Source organism: Sus scrofa, chromosome 1 (assembly GCF_054392235.1).
Source record: "Sus scrofa isolate SSC_HxYL_T2T_F1_AM1 chromosome 1, Sscrofa_HxYL_maternal_Yorkshire_Landrace_v2.0, whole genome shotgun sequence".
NCBI classification, from domain to species: domain Eukaryota; kingdom Metazoa; phylum Chordata; class Mammalia; order Artiodactyla; family Suidae; genus Sus; species Sus scrofa.
This window is the reverse complement of record NC_139383.1, coordinates 119234838-119259896: the sequence shown is the minus strand read 5'-3', so window position 1 is coordinate 119259896 and position 25059 is coordinate 119234838. Positions and strand designations below refer to the sequence as shown.

At 43.6% G+C, this 25059-nt stretch overlaps 3 protein-coding genes across 6 annotated transcripts in view; 2 read left to right on the top strand and 1 right to left on the bottom strand.

Moving 5' to 3' along the window:
• The window catches only part of VPS13C (vacuolar protein sorting 13 homolog C), a 174221-nt gene extending 173887 nt beyond the window's left edge, over positions 1-334 (bottom strand). For all 4 annotated transcript variants that reach the window (XM_021094362.2, XM_021094365.2, XM_021094370.2 and 1 more), the window contains exon 1: positions 147-334. In XM_021094362.2, the coding sequence (XP_020950021.2) occupies positions 147-246 (100 nt within the window). In that variant the 5' untranslated portion in view covers positions 247-334. The remainder of the gene's footprint in view (positions 1-146) is intronic.
• LOC146406325 (uncharacterized) lies at positions 245-8407 on the top strand. The gene is made up of 3 exons (XM_084967961.1): positions 245-714; positions 4804-5034; positions 8277-8407. The coding sequence occupies exon 1, from the start codon at positions 245-247 to the stop codon at positions 566-568; it is 324 nt and encodes a 107-aa protein (XP_084824087.1). The 3' UTR covers positions 569-714; positions 4804-5034; positions 8277-8407.
• Positions 8408-8465: 58 nt separating this feature from the next.
• Positions 8466-11493, top strand: C2CD4A (C2 calcium dependent domain containing 4A). Its single transcript, XM_013992909.3, is given in 3 exon segments — positions 8466-8564; positions 9023-9948; positions 9951-11493. Coding segments are annotated over 2 exon segments (1134 nt in total). The 5' UTR covers positions 8466-8564; positions 9023-9072; the 3' UTR covers positions 10209-11493.
• Positions 11494-25059: the final 13566 nt, after the last annotated feature.

The following is a 25059-nucleotide window of genomic DNA, read 5'->3' as shown; positions in this document are numbered from 1 at the left end:
CACCCTCCTCGGAGGAGGAGCCTCGGGCGGCGAAGGGAGCAGGGCCCCGGCTGGAGCAGGGACGGGGGACGGGAGCAGCCCGCCGCGTGGGCCCCTCGGCCAGCGCTGGCAACCCCCGCAGCCCGCGGCCGCGCCCTCTCGCTTACCGCCCCAAATGCCCAGCTTCAGCTGGGACTTGTTCAGGTTCTCCACATAGTCCCCCAGGAAGCGGTTCAGCAGGTCCGCGACCACCGACTCCAGTACCATGGTGGGGCCGAGGCGCGGGAGAAGGAGGAGCCGGAACCGCCTGGTGCAGCTGAGGGCGGCGACCCGCGCGGAGAATGACAGCCCCCCTGGCGCCGGCCCGCCCCCGCGCCGCGCCGCACCGCGCGTGACCCGGCCAGTGCGCAGGCGCGCCGCCGCCGGGACCGGGGGGTGCGTGAACGCGCCGCAAACTCGCGGCCTGCTGGCGGATGTACACCCAGCCAGCCCAGGGCGGGAGGGAAAGGGACCCGGGAGCCGGCTTTGGGGCTGGCCCAATGGCCTGCACCTGAGGAAGGGGGTGTTGGAGAGGGAAAAGGGAGGGTAGGAGTTACTGAGCACGGGGACATCTTTGTGGCCCCTCTTCTACCATGCGGTAGCCTTCTGTCGGCCTCGGGGCCGCAGAGCGCAGCCGTTCCGGCGGCAGCTCGGTGGAGCCTACGCGACCGGAGCCTGGCGCTTCATAGGCCTTTGGTCAGTACTGAGCGCCTAAATAACCACCCCTTCAGGAGGAATAAAGGAGACCTTTGCACGCTGGTCCTGCTACCTATCAACTGTGCCTGAGATAGCCCTCCGTCTTTTTTTGCTTCCTGAAAACATACTTTAATAATTTACAACTGTAAGGAGAAGGAACAGAACCCCATCAAGATGACAGATAAACTGGGGACTGAGTATGCATTTCGTTAACTTGTTATTTTTCCTCCCTTCTGGGTCTGATTGGCTCTTACTTAACTCATGAGCCACTTCTTAGTTACCTCATTAAGGAAACAAAGAATGAAACATAGTACTTCCTTTTTTATCTTTAGGTGAGGGTTAGCTGTTACTTATTTATCACTTTCATGCAATCACTGAACTGTTACTGGTGTGGCAAGACCTTCAAAGTGAGGCTTTATATAACGTAAGGGCTTTTTTCAGTTAGTAAAATTAAACCACCCACTGACAAGCCAATTCTCTTTGGACTTTTTTCTAATATTTATTTCAAAAAATTGAGGTACTATAAACAGACATAAAACAAATAATTAGATTATTGTAGTCACAAGTTAATTAAATGCTTTGCTACACACAGTGTCTGAAAATATGTGTGAATTGCTTTTAAACATCTTCTATGGACAATGTGTGCCCCCAAAATTCATATGTTGAAATCCTAACCTTCATTGTCCTGGTATGGGAGCAGAGCACGGGCTTTGGGAGGTAATTGGGTCATTGGGTAATTAAGCAGGGCCGTCATGAATGTGAGTAGAATCTTTATAAAAGAGGACTCTTGTAGAAGAGACTCAGAGAGCTCCCTCACCCCTTCTGCCCTGTGAGCATGGAGCAAAAAACAGCTATCTATGAACCAGAAAGTGGGCCCTCACAAGACAGGGAGTCAGCTGGCACCTCCATCTTGGACCTCCTGGCCTCCAGAACTGTGAAAAGTAAATTTGTGTTGTTTTTAAACCACCCAGTCTATAGTATCTTGTGACAGCATCCTAAACAAACTAAGAAGATCAAAAAGGAAAATCATTCCTTTTTGTCTATTGGAGGACAAAAAAGTCAAAATGTCCACAATTGGTGCTACAGAAAATGGATGTAAAAGAGAATCAGCACTAGCCAGTACTGGTGCTGTCAATATCCACCTCCATCCTTCGCTCCTGCACACAGAATATAAATCCTCAACCATTTCTTTTTCCTAGCTTAGTCAACCTGACAAAATACTTGGGATATATTTAGAAATATTTCATACTTCTTTCCTTCAACATCCACAACCAATCAACAGTCCGACCTGGCTATTCTGCTTTCACCATATTTCTTTCTTTATTTCTTTTTTTTTAGGGCCAAACCCCTCGGCATATGGAGGTTCCCAGGCTAGGGGTCAAATCAGAGCTGAAGCTGCTGGCCTACACCACAGCTGCAGCAACACCAGATCCTTAACCCACTGAGAAAGACCAGGGATTGAACCTGAGTCCTCATGGATGCTAGTCAGATTAGTTTCCTGTGAGCCATGATGGGAACTCCTCATCATATTTCCTAAATTATCTCTATGTCTCATCTGAACCATGCAGTCACCCTCTAACTGGCCTCCTGGACTCCAGCTTTTTCCTTTTCCATCCATCTGCTCACTGTCAATGTAGCTAATTTCCCAAAGCACAGGTTACTGTTCTGCTCACAAAGACCTAATACCTTTCTGGTGTAAAGAAAGCCCTCTTCAACTCATCCCAACAACCCCTCTCCTCTTGTTCATGCACAGCAACTACGCACTGAGGAGAAGGCAAAAAATTAATATGTTCTGGTTGGGATAGGCATGTTCCCCAAAAATTTTACAAGGACGTATGAATAATAGTGCAAGATGATACAAAAGATGCCCCAGGCAGAATAATCTGCTGGGAGAAGTGGACAATACTACTCCCTGTGTAATACTAACTTCTCGTACTTTCATAGTACTTTATACTTTTGAAAGGATAATGCATATGCCTGACTTTATAAACATTATTCCATTTTATTAATACTTCTTCAGTTATACCTCATGAGCTAGTATGCCAAGGTATGCATTTTCAAGTAATCTTCACAAAAGATCTGTGAGACAAGTAATGCAGGTGGTAGTATTGTCCTCATAGAAAAATTAAAGTCAGTGGTTTACATAAAATTACACAGCAGGTATTTATTTCCTTCAGCTCCCTGAGGACTGCCACCCTCTTCTCATTCAACAAGTACAGTTAAATCACCACTAGGCTACTTGTAATTTTCAGAGAACTTAGTTTGAAAGGATAATGGAATAGAAAATCTTAGGGTGGAAAAATTCAGCTCAAAATTGTCAGTACAGGGAGTTGCCTTTGTGGTGCAGCAGAGACAAATCTGACTAGTATCCATGAGGATGCAGGTTCAATCCCTGGCCGTGCTCAGTGGGTTGGGGATCTGGTGTTGCCGTGAGCTGTGGTGAAGTTTGCAGATATGGCTCAGATCTGGCATTGCTGTTGCTGTGGTGTAGGCCAGCATCTGTAGCTCCAATTCCACCCCTAGCCTGGGAACCTCCATATGCCATGGGTGCAGCCCTAAAAAGCAAAAAAAAAAAAAAAAAAAAAAAAAAAAAAAAGGTCGGTATAAGTAATGCTATTACCAGATAGGACTAAAAGCTTTTAAGTTTCCAGAGTTCCCATTGTGCCACAGTGGTTAACAAATCTGACTAGGAACCATGAGGTTGCGGGTTCGATCCCTAGCCTTGCTCAGTGGGTTAAGGATCTGGCATTGCAATGAGCTGTGGTGTGGGTCGAAGATGCAGCTTGGATCCCACGTTGCTGTGGTTCTGGTGTAGGCCAGTGCTACAGCTCCGATTAGACCAGTAGCCTGGGAACCTCCATATACCACGGGAGCGGCTCAAGAAAAGGCAAAAAAGACAATAAATAAATAAATAATAAAATAAAAGCTTTTAACTTTTAATATTTTACTTTCAATTGATTAATTAATTTATTTATTTTTGCTTTTTTTTTTTTTAGGGCCATACTCGTGGCATATGGAGGTTCCCAGGCTAGGGGTTGAATCAGACTACACCACAGCCACAACAAGGCAGAATCCAGGCCACGTATGTGACCTACATTAACAGTTCATGGCAACACTGGATCCTTAACTCACTGAGCAAGGCCAGGGATTGAACCCAAAACCTCATGGTTCCTAATCGGATTTGTTTCTGCTCGCCACAACGGGAACTCCAATATTTTACTTTTTAAGTATGTTTTGAGAGACTGGTTTTTAGGTGCAAATGTCCCAAGTCTGCCATACTTCTTGCAAAAGTCAGAAATTTATAGTCCTAATCCAAAACAAACCATAACTAATGTGAAGAAACACCGCTGGCACTCTAATGCACAGCACTGAACCAAAAGGAATTTGGATACAGAGGGTAACTAAAGAAAATGAGCATTCTAGTAATTATAGCTCTTACATCCATTCTGGCTTCAGAAAAATGAGCAGGATAACAAAGGCAATGGCAAAGCTAAACTGCAATGAGGAAATGAGCAGTAAAAACAAAGTGCAAAATATTGTTTCTATTAAAAATGAAAGTCAGAATTAGGGACACTTGTTAAAAATTAACAACTCTTGCTTAAAAATTGAAAAAGAAGAAGCTCTAACATCACATTGTCTTACACCCACACTCCCTTTCCCAACCCTCGAGTTTGTTGGGAAAAGCAAAAGGGGGTTGGGGAAAAAAGGAACTAGAGGAGAAAGCTGGAGAATAAGCATGACACCATGGATTTTCAGAAAGTTTAGGTAGGATGTTTAACTGGGAGAAAGTATGTAAGTGGACTGCAGAATGTCAGAGACAGAGGAAATCAAATCTCGTCTGGTTTATCCAACCCCCTCCTTTGACAGATGGAGACACTTGGAAAATTAAGGGACTTGCCAAAGTCCCACAACAAGTTAGTGACTATCAGAGCTAAAACCCAAGTGTCTCAACTCCAAGTTCTTTCCACTACTCCACACTCTAGTTCTGTTGAATGAGATGGACAAGGCAGAACACCAATATTTTATGTGGTTATAAATTCTCTTCTTCTTGCTTTTCTTGACACCCAATTCTTCTATATTATTTTTCAGGTCTGCTTTGAATTATTTCCTTCTACTCCAAAGGCACCTGTGACCTGGATGATGTGCGATCTATTTATGCTTACTTCGCAGAATTGTTTTCCAGCTCCATCACTGGATGTTCCCAGAGCCATGAGCTCGGAATGATCACGGTCTTCCTCTGGGTAGATTTGGGTGTTCCAGGCACAGGGCCTCATCCTGTTACACCATCCTCCCAGTTATCACATGGCTCATGCTTCCGAGGTAAGTAAAACATAAGGCTTAATGTGGTCACAGAGGACCAGCCATGCGAGGACACATCCCTGCTGTTTTCAAGAATAAAGGAAATGCTTCCAGAGTGTTATTGAAGAAAGTAAATTATTAATAAAAACAAAGCAAATCTGCTTGGCTTGGCCAGAAGGAGAAATGTTTTTCTAAAGGAATCCATGTATGAATCACCTAATCCCTAGTCAAGCAGACGTGTATAATAGTAACAGCCAAATAACAGCCAGCATTTACTGTGTGCCAAGCATTTCGTGCATTTTTAATGCTCACAATAATCTTGCGTGGTAGGAATTATAATCCCCATTGTACAGCTTGGGCTCAAAGAGGTTAATTAACTTGCCCACAGCTCCATTGTTAAAAAGTTGCATAACAGATATGAACCTAGGACAGACTGACTCCAAAATCTCTATTTCCTTACCTTTAAATCATCTCTCCCTTCACAACACAGCTTTGTTTAACAATTTCTCAGACCACTTCTCAGATTGTGAGCTTCACCATTTTAACCAGGAGCTCTCTAGGCTCTTATTTGCAGAGCTAACGTCTTATCTCCTAAGAGATAAGAGATAAGCTGAGTCAAAACACATTTTAAGTATGTAATTTGGTAAACATTCTCCCATAGATTTAGCCCATGCCCAAGAATTTTGGCCAGGAGCAGAGCTGCTATAAAAACATAGAAGTCGCTAGTCAAAGGTATGCCAACCCCAGGACCCAGCAACCCTGCCCCCAGACTAAATATATAGTGTTCAATAGTCTTTGCTCATTCCTGCCTCAGTCAGATGGAGTTCAAATAGTTTATCCTCATTATTTCATTCCTCTTCTAACAAATGTACATAGCTGATATGATCTTGTACAGCCTGGATCTACCTGCCTAGTGTAGTGCCTGGAACCCAGGAGGCATTCAGTAAATATTGCTCTGAATGAATAAGTGAACTAATGAACATTTTCTCTCTACTGTAATAACAGTAAATACCTGACAGTGTATATAAAAGACTCTATGCTAACCTTTTTGTATACATTATCACATTATATCCTCACACAAGCTTATTGGTAAGTACTATTATTGTCAGAAGGGGCAAGGGAGCTCTCCTGGTTCTCTTTTATAAGATCACTAATCTTATTACCTCCCAAAAAGCCCACCTCCTAATTTTACATTTTGATACTGTGGCTTAGAAAGTGTAAGTAACTTGCTTAAGGTCACAGAGGGAGCAGCCATTCTAAAATGGGAACCACTTATTTCAGACCCAATTTTCTTAACCACTACATTCTACTACCTTCCTCTATTATTATTACTAATATTAATATTGTTGTTAGGGGACCATTGACTGAAACCACCCACCTTGGCCAGGCATGCATGATATAATAGCTGCTTGCATGAGTTGTCTCACAATAGGTGGCCCCGATAAGGAACCCCCCAGAACTAATGGGGAGGATTTGAGAGGAACCAGTGGGGGGCGGCAATAGAAAGGAGGAGATGACTCATCTCCCAGAATCCTTGGCGCTGGCATCCATCTTGGCTCAGAGGTGTACTCACCACAAGGAAGGACACTCAGTCAGATCAAGTATGGGCTGAGCAAGACAAATGGCCAGAGACAACCCAGGAACTAACGCCATTCCCATAACACCTGAGTCTGGAAGCCATGTGACAGAGCAGTTCTGGATTCCCTTACCCTGCTGCTCTCCACCCAGATGCCCCTTCGCAGTAAAGTCTTTTGCTTTGTCAGTACATGTGTCTCCTAGGGTAATTTATTTCTGAGTGTTAGACAAGAGCCCTGGAAGGGGTCCCTCTTCTTGCAACATTAATATTAATAATAATCACTGCTTCTACATATTTAGCACTTACCATATCCCAAGCACTGTCCTAAATATTTTACATTATTAGAGTTTTTAAATCCCCAAAATAACTCATTTATGACCATTAGTATATATTTTTCTTTCATTTCCCATCATTATGTGAACTTGGAATAATCATAATTTGTAGGCTTTATGCGACAGTTCTAGAGACCATACATAAATCATCCAGTACAGTGCCTGGGTATGTATATATTTTGGCAACAAAATGCACATGCCCTATCCTGAAATCATCTTTGCACAAATTCAATTTGATTTACTGAACACTGGACAATAAAAAAAAATCAGTGCTCATAATTTAAGAAGTGGGTTGTTATTTTTTTAAATTGAGGTATAAGATACATACAATCTTTTTTTTTTTTTTTTTTCGTTTCGGCCACTTCCACAGCATATAGAAGTTTTCAGGCCAGGGACTGAATCCCAGCCACAGCTGTGCTGCTGGACAGGGATCAAACCCAACCAGCTACAAACACTGGATCATTAACTCACTGGCCACAGTGGGAACTCCTAATATCTAATCTTAATTGTATGCTAGATAATATTTTTACATATGGATACACCCCTGTAACCCCACCCAGAACAAGACATTTCCAGCAGCCCCCTAAGGTTCCCTGTGCCCAGAGTAGTTTGTAATCAACAAACAAAAACCATTTGAAATCAGAACAGAAAACCAGGAGGCAGATAAGGAACTTCGAAAGCTGAGCAACCAAAAGGCTGGATTTGGGGGAAGGATACTAGGTAAGAATAAGATAAACTGGAGTTTCCCGTCGTGGCGCAGTGATTAACGAATCCAACTAGCATGAGGCTGCGGGTTCCATCCTTGGCCTTGCTCAGTGGGTTAAGGATTCCACTTGTCGAGAGCTGTGGTGTAGGTCGCAGACGCGGCTGGGATCCCGCGTTGCTGTGGCGTAGGCGGGCGTCTACAGCTCCGATTGGACCCCTAGCCTGGGAACCTCCATACACCCCAGAAAAGTCAAAAAGACAAAAAAAAAAAAAAGAAAAAAAAAAAAGAATAAGATAAACTTGACTTCTGTTCCCCCGCCCCTTTTTTTTTCCTTTTTTTTTTTTCAATGTCTGCAGCAGTGGCACATGGGTGGAGGTTCCCGAGCTAGGGATTGAATCAGAACTGCAGCTGAGTCCTATGCCTCAGCCACAGGAATCCCCAACCCTCTGAGGAAGGTGGGGGATCTAACCTGCATCCTCACAAAGACGACGTTGAGTTCTTAACCCTTTGAGCCACAATGGGCACTCCAAGCCGCTTATTTCCTCTTAATGGCGGGTGTAGAGTGCTTGTATGATTCCCATTCACTGTGTCCATAGATCCTCACAATGAGTGCGACTTAGTAAAGACTTAACCCTCTTTTGCCTGTCAGGAAACGGAAACATCCCCACCACTAGCTGGAGAGCAAAAGAGCTTGAATTTGCACAGCGGATCCAGCCACGTGGCATTTGGAAAATTGGAAGGCCTGGCCTCAGGTTACCAAGCAGTGCGGCTCAGTCCCGCCTGTTGGCTGGCTTCCCAGGCCCTAAGTATAAAGGCTCAGGCCGGCTGTCATTAAACCGTACTGAGCAGCGCTTTGAATTTCTCCAAGGCTGTGCGCCTCTATGAGTTGGTGCTCCGGGCGGAACGATGCAGAGACCTGAATGACGCCGCACCCCAGGTACATTAGCAGAGACCGATTTCCTTGCTTAACTCCCCCGGGGACCTGTGTGAGGCTCTTTGAGCTTAAAAGGAGGGAGCAAGCCGAATATCCTGGAGAGGATAATAATTATTTTAATTCTGTCCGAGGATTAGAGTGCATTAATCCAAGGCACCGCAAAAGCATAATGCCTCTTGGATTGGAGGACAGCGTGAGCCAACATATTGAGAATCTCCGCCTTGGGGCAGCGAGGGCGGGTCTAGATTTAAGCAGCAAACCCCAAGCGGAATAGAGACAGGACAAAAGAAAAACGATTGTTTTACAATGAAATACTTCAATACATTTGCAATAGCAGTGTGAGAGGCCGTCTGCCTTGTTCAGGGGGGAGGCTGGTGGAATCACCTCTAAGTAGAAGAGACTGGAATTGTTGCGCCCTGCAGGGCTCAGTCTGATGATCCGTGTGCCCTTCTGCGTTTCAGGCTGACCAGCTCCAGTAGTGGGTCGTCTAGCGTCTGGTACCTCCTGCCTGATGTGGTGCCTGGAGCGGCTCCTCTGGGGACCTGAGCGCCTCCTGCGGGGCGGAAACCGGTTTTTCCAGGGTCAGACCGGTGGAGCCACGGCCGTCGCACCCGCCACTTGCGCAAACGTGCTCACCCCGGACCACATCCCCGAATTCTGCATTCCCCCACGACTCGCGCCTTGTCCGACCCTGGCTGTAACCCGCCACACGTGGTGTGACCAAGCAGGAAGAGACGACGGCTTGGGGCGCACGGATTGGGACCCGCGCTCGCAGGCCGCGCTCTCTCTGCCGCACCTGCCCCGCACGCGCACGGCCTATGGTTTCTGCGCGCTGCTCGAAAGCCCGCACACTCGCCGCAGGGAGTCGCTTTTCCTGGGCGGATCTGGCACCGCTGAGCTCCTGCCTGAGCCCCGTCCCCGGGCGCGCACCTACGGCGGCGGGGGCGGAGCCGGAGGAGACACCTTCCTCCCTACCAGACCCGGAGCTCCTGCGGCGCCTCCAGCGGCCCCTGGTGGTCTCCGCTCGCTTCCCGACGCGCTGGTCCCGCAGCCCCGCGGCCGCCGCCTCCTACGCGTGCCCGAGGGGCTGCTGCGCCGTGCCCAGCGGGCCCGAAGGAGCGGTGGCTTGGCTCGCGCCCGCTCTGTCTCCAGCGGGGACAAGGAGGAAGACGACGAGCTTCGCGCCAGCTCTCGGTCCCGGGCCTCGGCCCCCGCCGCGTCCCCTCCGCCGCCCGCCAGCCCGCGGCCAGAGCGCCTAGAGGCCGAGGGCACCGTGGCTCTGGACGACGCTGGTGGCGCCCTGCGCTTGGCCGCCGAATACAGTAGGATCAGCGGGCGTCTCCGCGTCCGTCTGCTCCGCGCCGAGGGCGGGGCGGGAGGGGTCGCCGAGCACCGCACCCCGTCGGCTGCCGCGTCAGCTTCGTCCTCCTGCAGCCGCCGGGCCAGACGCGCACATTGCGCGGCAGCGTAGTTCGGCGAAGTCACCGGGCCGTCTTGGAGCAGGACTTGTGTTTGGACGGGCTCTCGGAGGACGAGGTTCGCCGCCTGGCCGTGCGCATCAAGGCCGAAAACCCGGGCCGCGGCCTGGAGCGGGGCGGCTTGCTGGGCCAGGGCGAGCTGCTGCTGGGCCCCCTCCTGTTCCTCTGAGCGCGTGGCCTGGCCCTGGCCCCTCTCGGACACTAACAACTGCAATGTCCAAAATAAACCTGCGTTTATTCTGCTCAAGCCTTTATTTCAGTCCGGTATTGGCAGAATTGATACTAGATTAATTACCACAGTAAAGGATCTTGTGTAGTTGCTGCCAAAATTCTTTTCAGCAAATGATAAGGTGTTCTGCAGTGTTTCCCAGTGTAGATAGCCTATGGTATTTCTTGTGTTCTCCACAGTCCTAATGGGAAATAATGAATCACATAGAATATTAACATTAGAAGGTGTCTTGGCCATCTTTTTGCTCCAATAACCTTATTTTGAAGTTTGCTCATTTCACAACATCCATTGAGACCATCTAGAACATTTATTACTTTTGAAGCTTTGCTTTAGACCCTGGATAAGAAGACCAGGAAAGAGGAAGTGACTTGTTCAAAGTAAACAGTGAATTATTCCTAAGCTCTCCAATCTGATACTCCTGGCTACATCTTGTTAGAAAACCAAAGGTGTTGAAACCACTTTAATATTTTAAGCTTAAATAATAATTAGAATAGTTTTATAACTAATAGTATCAACATTTAATTTTTAAAACAACCCTAAAAATAAGTATTGCAAACATTTTACAGATGAGGATATAGAGGCACAGAATAAAGAGATGAAATCAGGATTTGCACCTAGGTAATCTGTATTTTACTCATTACTCTATGTAAGTAATACTACAGTGTCCAAAGTCTCAACTCACTAATGTTGTGAAACTGCATCTTATATCTGAAATTGTTGACTCTGAGGATGAGGTCTCCTCAGTTCCTCATACTCTAGTAGAAAAGCAAATAGGTCAAAATGACTGATTGATCATTTCATGCTAATGATCAGGCATTGAAATGACTGGGTCTAAGAAGGAGGAAGAAGTTAAAGATCTCAGAGTCAAAGAAAATGGGGTACCAGCCTTATCCATACCAGAAGAGCTAATGTTCCAGGGCAGTGTGCCTGTAATGTGCCTGTAACATTGTTCTACTTCCTCTGGCTTCTGATGGTAATAATAGTTTTATTATGTTTTAAAGGGTGATTTTCTTTCATTTGTCACATTGATTGCCAGCCAGGCATATTTCTTCCTCATGCATATAAGAGGAAAATCTGTCCTAAATGAGTGTTGGAAATATTTAAATACGTGGTGCATTGTTAAATATGACTGCATTATCAGTCTGGATTCAGAACTGGTTTCTGCTTTCACTAAAATGCTGACAGTTTTATCCATCGATGCTCAAGAGAAATGCTATTTAGAAAAGAGTTTGTTTTGTTTTTTTCTTCCTTCCTTTCTCTCTCTTTCTTGCCGCCCTGCAGCATATGGAGTCACAGGTGAAATCTGAGCCACAGTTTCCATCAGCTGCAGCAACAACTGATCCTTTAACCCACTATGCCAGGCTAGGGATTGAACTTGTGACCTGGTGCTGCAGAGAGCCCATCAATCCCTTTGTGCCAAGGCAAGAATCCAAGAGTTTCAGTTTTAATCACAGCTCAAGCATAAACTGAAAATTGTAGATGCTGTGGTAGATATTTATAAATGACATTCACTGAACAAACATGAAGAGTAACTGAATTAATTAGCTATGAAAATCAGTCACATCCAGAAGCTCAAAGTGGTTGACCAAATGAATGATGACATCACAGTAGTTCAGATATTTAACGTGGTTTTTTTTTTTTCCCACTGTACAGCAAGGGATCAAGTTATCCTTACATGTATACATATTTTTTCCCCCAACATGCTCTTTTATATATTCTCAATTGCCATTTCCTTGGTCTTGAAGCCAAGAATTTTATATATATATACAAAAATTATAAATACATAAATATATACAATATAAAAAACATACATATAAAACCTCCTTAATAATCTTAGAATCATGGTACAGTAAAATAAGGAGTTCCCATCGTGGCACAGTGGTTAACGAATCTGACTAGGAACCATGAGGTTGCGGGTTCTATCCCTGGCCTTGCTCAGTGCGTTAAGGATCCAGCATTGCCGTGAGCTGTGGTGTAGGTCACAGACGTGGCTCGGATCCTACGTGGCTGTGGCTCTGGTGTAGGCCTGTGGCTACGGCTCTGATTAGACCCCTAGTCTGGGAACCTCCATATACCACAGGAGCGGCCCTAGAAAAGGCAAAAAGACAAAAAAAAAAAAAAAAAAAAAAAAAAAAAAAATGGAGAGTAAGAAAAACTTGGATATATATAAGATCATTGCGGATTTTATTTTTATGTTTTTTTAAAATAAAAACAGATTGCATTGATGGCTTAAATCGTAAAATTTATTCCAGAAAATATTGCAATCAGTATTGTCACTGGATTATATACAAATGGGGGCAGAAGCATCTTTTTATTAAGGTAAATCAATGCGTATCAGAGACCTGAGTTGTCCATGAAATAATGCTGGGTATTTCCAAACAGAATCTCCACTGATGTCAAGTTATGGATGATAGACAAATGTAATAGCCTAATCAAAAATATTTTAAATGACTTAAATAGAATCATAAATTATAAAACCATGGAATTTTAGAGTTGAAAAGAATGTTAAAAATCATTTTGTGCAAATCCATTGTTATAAAAGAGGACCAGAGAGGCAAACTGTTGACTGTCCCTAATCACTCAATTAGTAAAAACGCTGGGCCCAGAACCAATTCTGTTTTCATTTTGAACTTGACTACTATTTCAATAAAGGGGAAATACTTGTGCATAAATTATTTTACATCACTAAACTAGTTTGAATTTTTTGTATTTAAGAAATCTTACTTGCAGTACTAATTTTTGTGATAACATCCGCCTTTCTGGGGGCAAATTTAAATTTGGTTTGCATCTTGCTGCCCTCTAGTGGATTCCTGATATATTTTATCAGTGGGTCTACTCTCTATTAGACATCTCAGCTAAAGACCAATCTAATGTCAGAACCTAATGACCTTGAAGATGTGTACTAATATCATATTGTAGGAAGAGCTACGTCAAAAAAATAACTAAATACAACTATGGGAGCATAGAAGGTGCCAAAATAGTTGAGATTAAAAAAAGAAAACATTTCCTAGTAATAATGAAACTGGGCTGTGTGGCAAGGGTGTGTTGATTGCAGAAAACTGCTTTAAGAGTTCCCATTGGGTTTTAGGTATGCATATCTTTTCCACAAATGACATGACCCATGTGGTTTAAATATCTGAACATATTCAAAGAAAACCTCTCCACAACACAATGGGAAATATGCCCATTCATTTAGTATGAATTTAAAATCAAATCAACAGTTTTGTCACTTAGTCTTACAAAGATAATGCATTCCACACTTAAAATACTAGCTTTAATATGGCTCAAACATGCCTAGACGATTATTTTAATTAGAATCTAATTTTCTTTTACCCACATTTCAGTGATTCACAAATATTTTCCCCATATCCATTCCCAAGGCCTAGGTAAAATACTACTGTAATCAAAGATATTTGAAAGGCAGGAGTTCCCGTTGTGGCGGAGCAGAAATGAATCTGACTAGGAACCATGAAGTTGTGGGTTTGATCCCTGGCCTTGATCACTGTTTAAGGATCCAGTGTTGCCATGAGATGTGGTGTAGGTTGCAGATGCAGCTTGGATCTGGACATGCTGTGGTTGTGGTGTAGGCTGGCAGCTGCAGCTCCGATTAGCCTGGGAACCTCCATATGTCGTGAGCGCAGCCCTAAAAAGCAAAAGAAAAAAAAAAGATATTTGAAAGAGCAAAAAGTGGGTACTATGTTATCTCTATGACATTAAAGCAATAAAAATACATAAGTGGATGAAAAGTTATTCAAAAGATTCATTTAGAACATCTAGGAGTTTCCTGGTGGCTCAGCAGGTTAAAGAACCAGTGTAGTCTCTGCTGTGGCACTGGTTCAATCCCTTCCACATGCTTCAGGTGAAGCCAAGAAAAGATAGAGATCATCTACCATGGGGCAAATACTGTTCAGATTCTAGATTTACAGTTGTAAATAAGACACAAAAGGCTCTTACTCATATGGAATTAAATTTTCAAAGGTTGAGGAGGAGACAATAAAAATAATTTCAGTACTGTTACAGAAAATAAAATGTGATAATGGGTAAGAGTGTGACTAGGGTGAAGGACCACCTTAGATCGAACAGCTAAGAAAAGCCTTATGAAGACTCAACACTGGGCTTTTTTTTTGGGGGGGGGTCTTTTTAGGGGCGTGCCCACGGCATATGGAAGTTCCTAGGACAGGGATCAAATCGGAGCTGCAGCTGCCCACTTATGCCACAGCCACAGCCATGTCAGATCTAAGTGGAGTCTAAGACCTACACCATGGCTCACAGCAATGTGGGATCCTTAACCCACTAAACAAGGCCAGGGATCAAACCCACATCATTATGGATACTAGTCAGTTTCTTAACCTGCTGAGCCACAACAGGAACTCCAGGGGTCATGAACATACTGCTGTCATGTTATAAACCAGTGTGCTGATCTGGGGACTCCTAGCCTCCCAGGGGAACTTAACAAATGCTTTCTGAGGAATTCTGCTAGTATGTTACCACTAGTGAGAAATACTTCCTGTGGAGTTCAGCCTTGGCAAGTAGGAGATCTTGTGCCTCCAGGCTTATGAGTTTAACAGGTGGAATAGACCTGAGGCAGCCCTTGGGGTTTGCAAGCCCAGTTTTTACTACCTAGCATAATTCATGTCGCAAAATACCATAGCTAAGAATTTTACTACAGTGCCATTATGGCAGTAATTTGAGAGGATTATAAACTCTGGTCAGATTAGGTCTTTTGGGGTGTTAGGAAGCAAATAACATGATTTTTTTTTTGGAATGTTATTATTTTCAACCAAATTTTTATACCATATATGGAAGTTCCCAGGCCAGGGGTCGAATTGGAGCTACAGCTACCAGCCACAGCCAGAGCAACACAGGATCTGAGCCACATCTGCAACCTACACCACAGCTCATGGCAATGCAGGATCCATGATCCACTGAGCAAGGCCAGGGATCGAACCCACATCCCCATGGATACTAGTCAGATTTGTTTCTGCTGAGCTATGGTGGGAACTCCCTGTTTAAATCTTCTCATCAACAGTTTGGGCTAGTTGTTCCTGGAGTAGATGCTGTAGGTTAGCTCCTTCAACACACAATCCAACCCCTTATTGCTTTACTTTCTATTCTGCAGAGGCTATTGAACAAAAATATGCCTTCCCAGATCCCTTTTCAGCTAAGGACAGCCATGCTGCTCACCTATGGCCAAGGAAAGATAGGGAGAAGTTAGCTGATGGTGCCTCTTCCCCATCCTCCCTCCCCTGCCAGGACAGACAAGTTGCATATGGAAGTTCCCAGGTCCAGGACTGAATCCAAGCCATAGCTGTGACGTATGCTGCAGCTGCAGCAACGTTGGATCCTTAACCCACTGCACAGGGCAAGAATGGAAACCACACCTCCACAGCAACTCAAGCCAGTGCAGTAAGATTCTCAACCCACTGAGCCACAGCAGGAACTCCCTCAGTTATATTTCTTTAAAAATTTATTTAGGCGCTCCTCATTCAGGGGGGCGCCCGCACCTTCACTTCTCCTTTGGGTGTGTATTACTGCTTTACTTCTGCCTTAGCTAAACAGACCAATCCTTTGTATTTCTGTGCTCTCCCACATGCTGTGTTTCTAACAATAAACTTTATACTTGTTTTTACAAAAAAAAAATATTTAGTGGTTGCCCTATTGCTTGCAATGTACACTTACAACTCTATATCCTCTAAATCCACTTTCGAATAACACTACTTTTTTGTGGGTAGGGAAGGTATGGTATAAAAGAGTATTCCCAGTTCCTCCCTCTTATCTCTGACAACATTCTTGTCATTCATTTAATTCATCCAAATGCCGTAATTATCCAATGTATTATTACTATTGCTACTTTAAACAAAGCTATCTGTGAAATCAGTTAAGAAAAAGTTAAGTAAAATATTTCATTTTGCCCTCATTTATTTCTTCTTATATCACTCAAGGAAAGTCTGATAGAGAGAGGGATTAGAGACACTCTTGCTTTTCTGCTTGGTGGGGTAATAGAGATCACCTTTGTCAAAGAATCGACAATCTCTTTTTTCCTTTCTGTATCACCGTGCCGCTGGGGGAGCAGAAATATGAGCTATCTGGTGACATCAGAGCTAGAACACGGCTTCAGAGCCAGCTTCTGACAGTCATCATCCCAAGGTGCCGCTCCACACGCAAATCTGGGCCTGGGTACTCGGCAGTAGCTCTCAAGTGTTGGTTGCTGACAGTAAATTCATTTTTCTTTTCTTTTTTTTTTTAAAGAGGAGTTTGTATTCAAAATCCAAGGGATGTGAGTTCCAGCTTTGAGCTGTTGTTTACTATCCATGTCTCTTGGTCACGTCAGTTAACCTTTCTAAATGTCACCTCTTCCTTCGTAGAGATGAAGTGATATTACCAACCATGTGGGCTTTGTGTAAGGATTAAAGGAGATAATACATTCAGTGTCCTCCACACAGGGCCTGGTGTGGAGAACCACTCAATAAATACAAGTTCTATTTTTGGCTTCTTCATAATGGATGATGTTTCTGGACTTTCCCCCCAAGCTACTAGCATATTCAGTAGGTGTTTATCCTGTAGCTGGGACTCCACCTCTAAGGGTTTGGTAGATAAGTTATACTCATAGGAACCATTTGAGGAACTATACGAAGTACCGAAGCAAGTGTTACAAACAATAGTGCTACAGATAACGATTCTTAAAACTGGGAATCGGGAAATGAGAAAGGCCCTGACGTTTATTTAATACTTATGTTCCAGACATTATACCACCAGAGACACATTCAGTATTAGAATTCTTTGGGAGTTCCCGTTGTGGTGCAGCAGAAACGAATCCGACTAGTATTCATGAGGATATTAATATCCGAATAGTTTGATCCCTGGCCTCTCTCAGTGGGTCGGGGATCCAGTGTTGCTGTGACCCGGCTCGGATCCCAAGTAACTGTGGCTGTGGTGTAGGCCAGAGGCTGCAACTCCAATATGACCCCTAGCCTGGGAAACTCCACATGCTGAAGGTGCTGCCCTTAAAAAAAAAAAAACAGAAAACAAAAAAACAAAAAAAAACCTCTTGTGTCACTGTCACTTGAGGAAAGACTTTACAAGTAGATTCTGATGCTCAGAGAGGATTCGTGGTCATATAGCTGGTAAAGGGGAATACATTGATTTGGAACCATATGCATATGAGCACCCACAGCCTATGCTCGGTTTGGGGTACCCAAGAGGTGGGCTGGATTTGGGCTTAAAGAGAAAAAAGAGAAGGGCGGCCATTTCTGCTTCTTTTTTTGGGGTCCAAGATAAGCAAACTGTGTTCTGGAAACACTGATTCCTAAGTCCCCAACAGGCCCTGGGATCATCTTTCATGATCATGATGCCTTCCTGTGAGAACGTTGATTGCTGGCACATAAAACTAAAGTATAGATTTCATGGTACCTTGCAACATTCAGAATAGAGCAGCTTATCCTATGTTAGCAGTCACCGTTTATTCACTCATAATATCACGTCACCCTTGCACACACTATTTCTCCATCTTTTTTTTTTTTTTTTTTTTTTTTTTGTCTTTTCGCTATTTCTTTGGGCCGCTTCCGCGGCATATGGAGGTTCCCAGGCTAGGGGTCCAATCGGAGCTGTAGCCACTGGCCTACGCCAGAGCCACAGCAACGCGGGATCCGAGCCGCGTCTGCGACCTACACCACAGCTCACGGAAACGCCGGATCGTTAACCCACTGAGCAAGGGCAGGGACCGAACCCGCAACTTCATGGTTCCTAGTCGGATTCGTTAACCACTGCGCCACGACGGGAACTCCTATTTCTCCATCTTTTAAAGACATTTTGCCCTGACACCTATGGTCAATTAATCTTTGACAAGGGAGGCAAGAACATAAAATGGGAAAAAGAAAGTCTATTCAGCAAGCACTGCTGGGAAACCTGGACAGCTGCATGCAAAGCAATGAAACTAGAACACACCCTCACAGCATGCACAAAAATAAACTCAAAATGGCTGAAAGACTTAAATATACGACAGGACACCATCAAACTCCTAGAAGAAAACATAGGCAAAACACTCTCTGACATCAACATCATGAATATTTTCTCAGGGCAGTCTCCCAAAGCAATAGAAATTAGAGCAAAAATAAACCCATGGGACCTCATCAAACTGAAAAGCTTTTGCACAGCAAAGGAAACCCAAAAGAAAACAAAAAGACAACTTTCAGAATGGGAGAAAATAGTTTCAAATGATGTAACCGACAAGGGCTTAATCTCTAGAATATATAAGCGACTTATACAACTCAACAGCAAAAAAAACCAATCAATCAATGGAAAAAAGGGCAAAAGACCTGAATAGACATTTCTCCAAAGAAGATATACAGATGGCCAGCAAACACATGAAAAAATGCTCAACATCGCTGATTATAAGAGAAATGCAAATCAAAACTACCATGAGATGCCACCTCACACCAGTCAGGATGGCCATCATTAATAAGTCCACAAATGACAAGTGCTGGAAGGGCTGTGGAGAAAAGGGAACCCTCCTGCACTGCTGGTGGGAATGTAAACTGGTACAGCCACTATGGAGAACAGTTTGGAGATACCTTAGAAATCTATACATAGAACTTCCATATGACCCCGCAATCCCACTCTTGGGCATCTATCCGGACAAAGCTCTACTTAAAAGAGACACACGCACCCGCATGTTCATTGCAGCCCTATTCACAATAGCCAGGACATGGAAACAATCCAAATGTCCATCGACAGATGATTGGATTTGGAAGATGTGGTATATATACACAATGGCATACTACTCAGCCATCAAAAAGGATGACATAATGCCATTTGCAGCAACATGGATGGAACTAGAGAATCTCATCCTGAGTGAAATGAGCCAGAAAGACAAAGACAAATACCATATGATATCACTTATAACTGGAATCTAATATCCAGCACAAATGAACATCTCCTCAGAAGAGAAAATCATGGACTTGGAGAAGAGACTTGTGGTTGCCTGATGGGAGGGGGAGGGAGTGGGAGGGATCGGGAGCGTGGGCTTATCAGACACAACCTAGAATAGATTTACAAGGAGATCCTGCTGAATAGCATTGAGAACTATGTCTAGATACTCATGTTGCAACAGAAGAAAGGGTGGGGGAAAAAACTGTAACTGCAATGTATACATCTAAGGATAACCTGACCCCCTTGCTGTACAGTGGGAAAAAAAAAATACATTTTGCTGCATGATTTCTTTCTCTTTTTTGGGTCTTTTCAGGGCTACACCAGTGGCAAATGGAGGTTCCCAGGCTAGGGGTCTAATTAGAGCTGTAGCTGCCAGCCTACACCACAGCCACAGCAATGCCAGATCTGAGCCGCGTCAGCAACCTACACTACAGCTCATGGCAATGCCAGATCCCCAACCCACTGAGCGAGGCCAGGGATTGAACCTACAACCTCATGGTTCCTAGTTGGATTCATTTCCGCTGTGCCACGACGGGAACTCCTTGCTGCATGATTAACCATGTAATCTGCTGTAGATTGTTAAGTATTGGGCTTTCTGAAAAATGGATAAGCCAAAACTTTATACTTAAGACAAAATAACTAGTTTTGAAGCAAGACAGATGTATTACTTTTTATTTTATGTAACCTATTTCTCTTAGCTTGAGACTGAGGCCTGAGAATTTCTTTATTGGACAAAGGCCCTTAAACTTGACGTTTACCATCCTCAGATACTTTAAAACATTTTCAAATGTTAATTTAAATGAAGAAGAAAATATGCCCATGAAGATAATAGAATTGAAAATTACAGGTCAGTTTTTAAAAAGTTTCTCATTGTCCTGGTTTTATAGATGAAGAAAGTGAGATCAAACAGTGAAAGGATTTTGAAGGGACATCGTGATAGTGCCATAGCCTGACTCCCAAACTAGGACCCCTTTTTGTCTGCATCTGCCATAATACTAACTCCAAGGGTGAACTATTAACTTTTTAAATCGCTAAAGAACATTTTGAAAAATGATCATCATGAAAGCATAGCTACTTTCTTGCTACTCTCTTCTAAATTTTTTTATTCACTACTTTTCAATCTTTGTTCTTAAGTATACCAATACTTATATAGTTTTGAAAATAGTGTATATACATACAGCATTTTTTCTATTTTTTTTTCTTTTTAGGGCTGTACCTGAAGCATAGGGGTTGAATCAGAGCTGCAGCTGCTGGCCTACACCATAGCAACAGCAACGCAGGATCTGAGGCGCGCTTGTGACCTACACCACAGCTCACAGCAACTCCAGATACTTAACCCTTGTAGTGAGGCCAGGGATCAGACCCACATCCTCATGGGCAGTAGCTGGATTCATAACCTGCTGAGCCAAAATAGGAACTCCCTTTCTTTTTTTCTATTTTTAATTTATGGCTATAATTGGACTTGTTTGTGTTGCTATTGGTCTTTGGTACTATAGCCCTTGAAGTAAATATATAATAATGAATATCACTAGGTCCCTATTGTTGAACATTTCTCACTCTTCCCAATTTTTTTCTTTTGATTTTTTTCTTGAATAAATTCAAAGTGATGAGATTTTGGGGTCAAAGTCTATGAAAAGCATTATGTCTGCAAACACACCTGCCTTTTCTGGTTCATTATATTTTCTTTTACAAAGTGAAATGGGGAAAAGAAGTATTGTGAAGGGAAGGAAAGGAAAAACCCAAAATTTAATAGGTTTTTAAAAAACTGAACATGTTTGTAGTAGGCAGAGTGTTTCCAGAAATAACGTAGCAAGTGAAAGGAAAAGATTTTGGCTTGGTTGCTGTGGTAAAACTATATATTAATGGATATTAGGGCTCTTTCTCAAAGATTTGCTATTTTGGCTGCTTCTGAACAAGGGCTCCCCTTCTTCTCCAATTTCCCCTTCCACATGTCAGGGTCTAGTCTGCAACAAGGACCTCCAAAGACCAAAAATGTTATTTCTGCTGTGCTTTTAAAGAATCCTACTGTCTTTAATTACTCTTTTGTTAAGTGCCCTTTCCAGTTCCTAGAGAAAGAACCAGGATGAACCAATTTGTTTAGATGCATCCAGTTCAGTCTTAAATTATTTGGAGAGGAATAAACTAATTCATGCAAATATGTTTTTCGACTTATGCTTTTTAAATCTAATCATCGTTATGAGTATGGTTGATGTATTTTTCCATATTTAACCATGAAGGTTTTATACATCTGCAGACTCTTTCCATTTGTATGACTGGTGTAGACTATGACAAGTGGTGAGAAGGGGTATGTACTTTAGTAGATTTGGGATAGCCTTTGTGGGCCTCATTATAGTAGCAAAAGCATTTGAAAACTATAAATTTGCACTGACAGATAATTCACAATCATGAATTAAGCTGCCATCCCAGGCAGGCCCAACAATATTAAATTATAATGTCAACAGTATTGTGGAAATGTTCTTCTTTCCAAATACCTGAGTAAACTCAGCCCTAAGAAAGATGGTCACAGGTGTTTGCTGAGCACCCAGTATGAGCTCAGTAACCGTGTCAGGCACCTTCGAGGATATTAACTGCAGCATGTTTAGTGATATTAGAAAAAAGAAGAAGACAAGGAATAAGAGACACCGGTTCTAGTTCTAGTTCAGGCTCTTTGGGAATTGGAAGTCCTCTAATTCATCAGCCAACTTGTGAAAAAGTTATTGGTCAAACTTTGCCTCAGATCTTCTTACAAAATCTTTATGAGGACATCCCTTTTCTTGTAAATTTATGAAACAAGGTCACTTTGTTTAGTCCTCATCTGACGCCGGTGTTGTTGAATTGCTGGTCATAAGTCCTTTCTAGCCTCTGTTCGGCTGGGGTATCCAAGACACTGTCCACACCCATACACCAGTGATGGATGATAGCGGCCTCTTTGATTTTTTTCTTTTTTTTTCCATAAAGAATTGTTTTGGGGAGTTCCCGTCATGGCGCAGTGGTTAACGAATCCGACTAGGAACCATGAGGTTGTGGGTTCGGTCCCTGCCCTTGCTCAGTGGGTTAAGGATCTGGCGTTTCCGTGAGCTGTGGTGTAGGTTGCAGACGCGGCTCAGATCCCGCGTTGCTCTGGCTCTGGCATAGGCCAGTGGCTACAGCTCCGATTCGACCCCTAGCCTGGGAACCTCCATATGCCCGGCCCAAAGAAATAGCAAAAATACAAAAAAAAAAAAAAAAAAAAAAGAATTGTTTTCGGGGGTTCCTGTTGGGGCACAGTGGAAATGAATCCAACTAGTATCCATGAAGATTCAGCTCAGTGGGTTAAGGATCTAGCGTTGCCACGAGTTGTGGTGTAGGCTGCAGCTGTGGCTCAGATCCCTAGTTGCTGTGGCTGTGGTGTAGGCCGGCAGCTGCAAGTCTGATCTGACCCTTATCTTGGGAACCTCCATATGCCACAGGTGCAGCCCCCTTTCCCCCAAAAAAGAGAGGTACGTTCTGTGTCAGTCTCAGCCTCCTCTTGAAAGAGGTTATGCTTCCTGTATAAAGTTGTATTCTTAAGTCTCTTTTTCTTGGTAAAAGTAAAATATTTTGACTTTGAATAAAAATGGCTATTATGGGGCACTTTTGACAAAACCCCAAGTATGTCAATATTTCCTTCTTTAAATGGCATGCCCAGGCCTCAGAACAAAAGCCTACTGGCAAGATAATCTCTCCCAAAGTCTTTGTAACATTCTGAAACCACACTTGCGTTTCTTTCTCTTTCTCTTCACATTTACCTGGCCTCCTTAATGAGCTACCCTTTCTTCAGGGTTTTTTTCGAGAAAACAAAAATCCTACCATAAAATTTCTAGGCCAGAAAACAAATTTATGGAAATCAGGTTAGGATGGGATTAAGACAGCAGAATAGAAGGATTGGAGCTCAACTTCTCTCCTAAAAACAACAAAATTTAGAACCAAATACTGAGCAATCTTCAACCAAATGGACTGGAAACTTTCAAAAGGATATCCTACTCTAGAAGACAAAGAGGAGACCACATCAAGAGGTGGGAGGGGCGATTACACGATGTAAGCAACCCCATACCCCCAACCCCCGGGTGGGAAGCCCCACAGTCTGCAAAGTAACAGTATCACAGAGACTCACCTACAGGAGTGAGAGTTCTGAGCCCCACATCAAACTCCCACCTATGGGGATCTGGCACTGGGAGAAAGAGCCCACAGAGCATCTGGCATTGAAGGCCAATGGGGGCAGTTCCCATCCTGGCTCAGCCGTTAACGAACCTGACTAGGAACCATGAGGTTGCAGGTTCGACCCCTGGCCTGCTCAGTGGGTTAAGGATCCAGCGTTGCCGTGAGCTGTGGTGTAGGTCGCAGACACAGCTGGCTGTGGCGTAGGCCGGAAGCCGCAGCTCCAATTAGACCTCTAGCCTGGGAACCTCCATATGCTGCAGGGGGTGGCCCTAGAAAAGATAAAAAAAGACAAAAAAATAAAAAAATAATAAAAATAAATAAAAAAAGAAAGCCAATGCGGCTTGTGCACAGGAGCTCCACAGGACTGGGGAAAATGGAGACCCCATTCTTAAAAGGCACACACAGACTTTCATGTGCACTGGGTCCCAGGGCAAAGCAAAGTCTCCATAGGGATCTGGGTCAAACCTGACTGCAGTTCTCAGAGGACCTCCTGGGAAAACAGGGGTGAATGTGGCTTGTTGTGGGGGAATGACACTGGAAGCTAACTCTTGGGAATATTCATCAACCTGCCTTTCTCTGAAGGTGGCCATTTTGGGAAAATCTGGCCCCATCCTTCAGCACTGAGAAGCCCCAGGGCAAACAGCAATCCAAGTGGGATCACAGCCCCACCTATCAGTAAACAGGCTGCCTAAAGTCCCCCCCTCCCCACCCCAGGTACACATCCTCCTCTAATCTCACCCAGAGACAAAGCCCCACCCACCAGAGGGATAGGAGTCAGCTCCACCTATCAGTGGGCAGGCATCAGTCCCTCCCATCAGGAAGCCTACAGCAAGCCTCTGAACCAACTTCAGCCACAAAGGTGGCAGACGCCAGAAGTAAGAGAGGCTACAACTCTATTATCTGTAAAAAGGTCGCCACACCAAAAACCTTATAGGTTTCATTTTTATAAAATGAAAAGGCAGAAAACTATAACTCAAATGAGGGAGAAAGAAAAAACCCCAGAAAACTAGCTAAGTGATCAGGAGATTCTCAGCTTCCTGGAAAAAGACTTTAGACTGTTGATACTGAAGATGATGCAAGACGTTGTAAATAAACTGGAGGCAAAGATGGATAATTTACAGGAAGCACTGAGCAAAGAAATACAAGATATAAAACTTAAGAAGAAGAAATGCAAAATACAATAACCGAAATAAAAAATTCATTAGAAGCAGCCAACAGCAGAATACAGGAGGCAGAAGAACGAATAAGGGAGGTGGAAGACAGATTAGTGGAAATCACGGATGCGGAACAGAAAAGAGAAGAAAAATTGAAAACAAATGAAGAGTCTCAGAGAACTCTGGGACAACGTTATATCCATATTATAGGGGTGCCAGAAGAAGAAGAGAGAGAAAGGGACGGAAGTCAGGTTAAAACCCTCTTCCAGAAGCAAATCAAAGACTATAATTAAGGAGTTTCCTAGATCTCAAAAAATAGGCAAAATATTGCTACAGAATCCAGACATTGTTAGATACCTATTATCCTGGATAATAGTCTGTACTGATTAGTTCAATTAATTTTTGATCTCTCAGGTTGAAAATTTATTTAAGATCAGCAGGGTGAAAAAGGAAAGCTATAAATAATCCACTATATAAAATTTTAAATAAATAGAAAATATACTAGATAAGATAGTTTGAGCAGTCTTTCA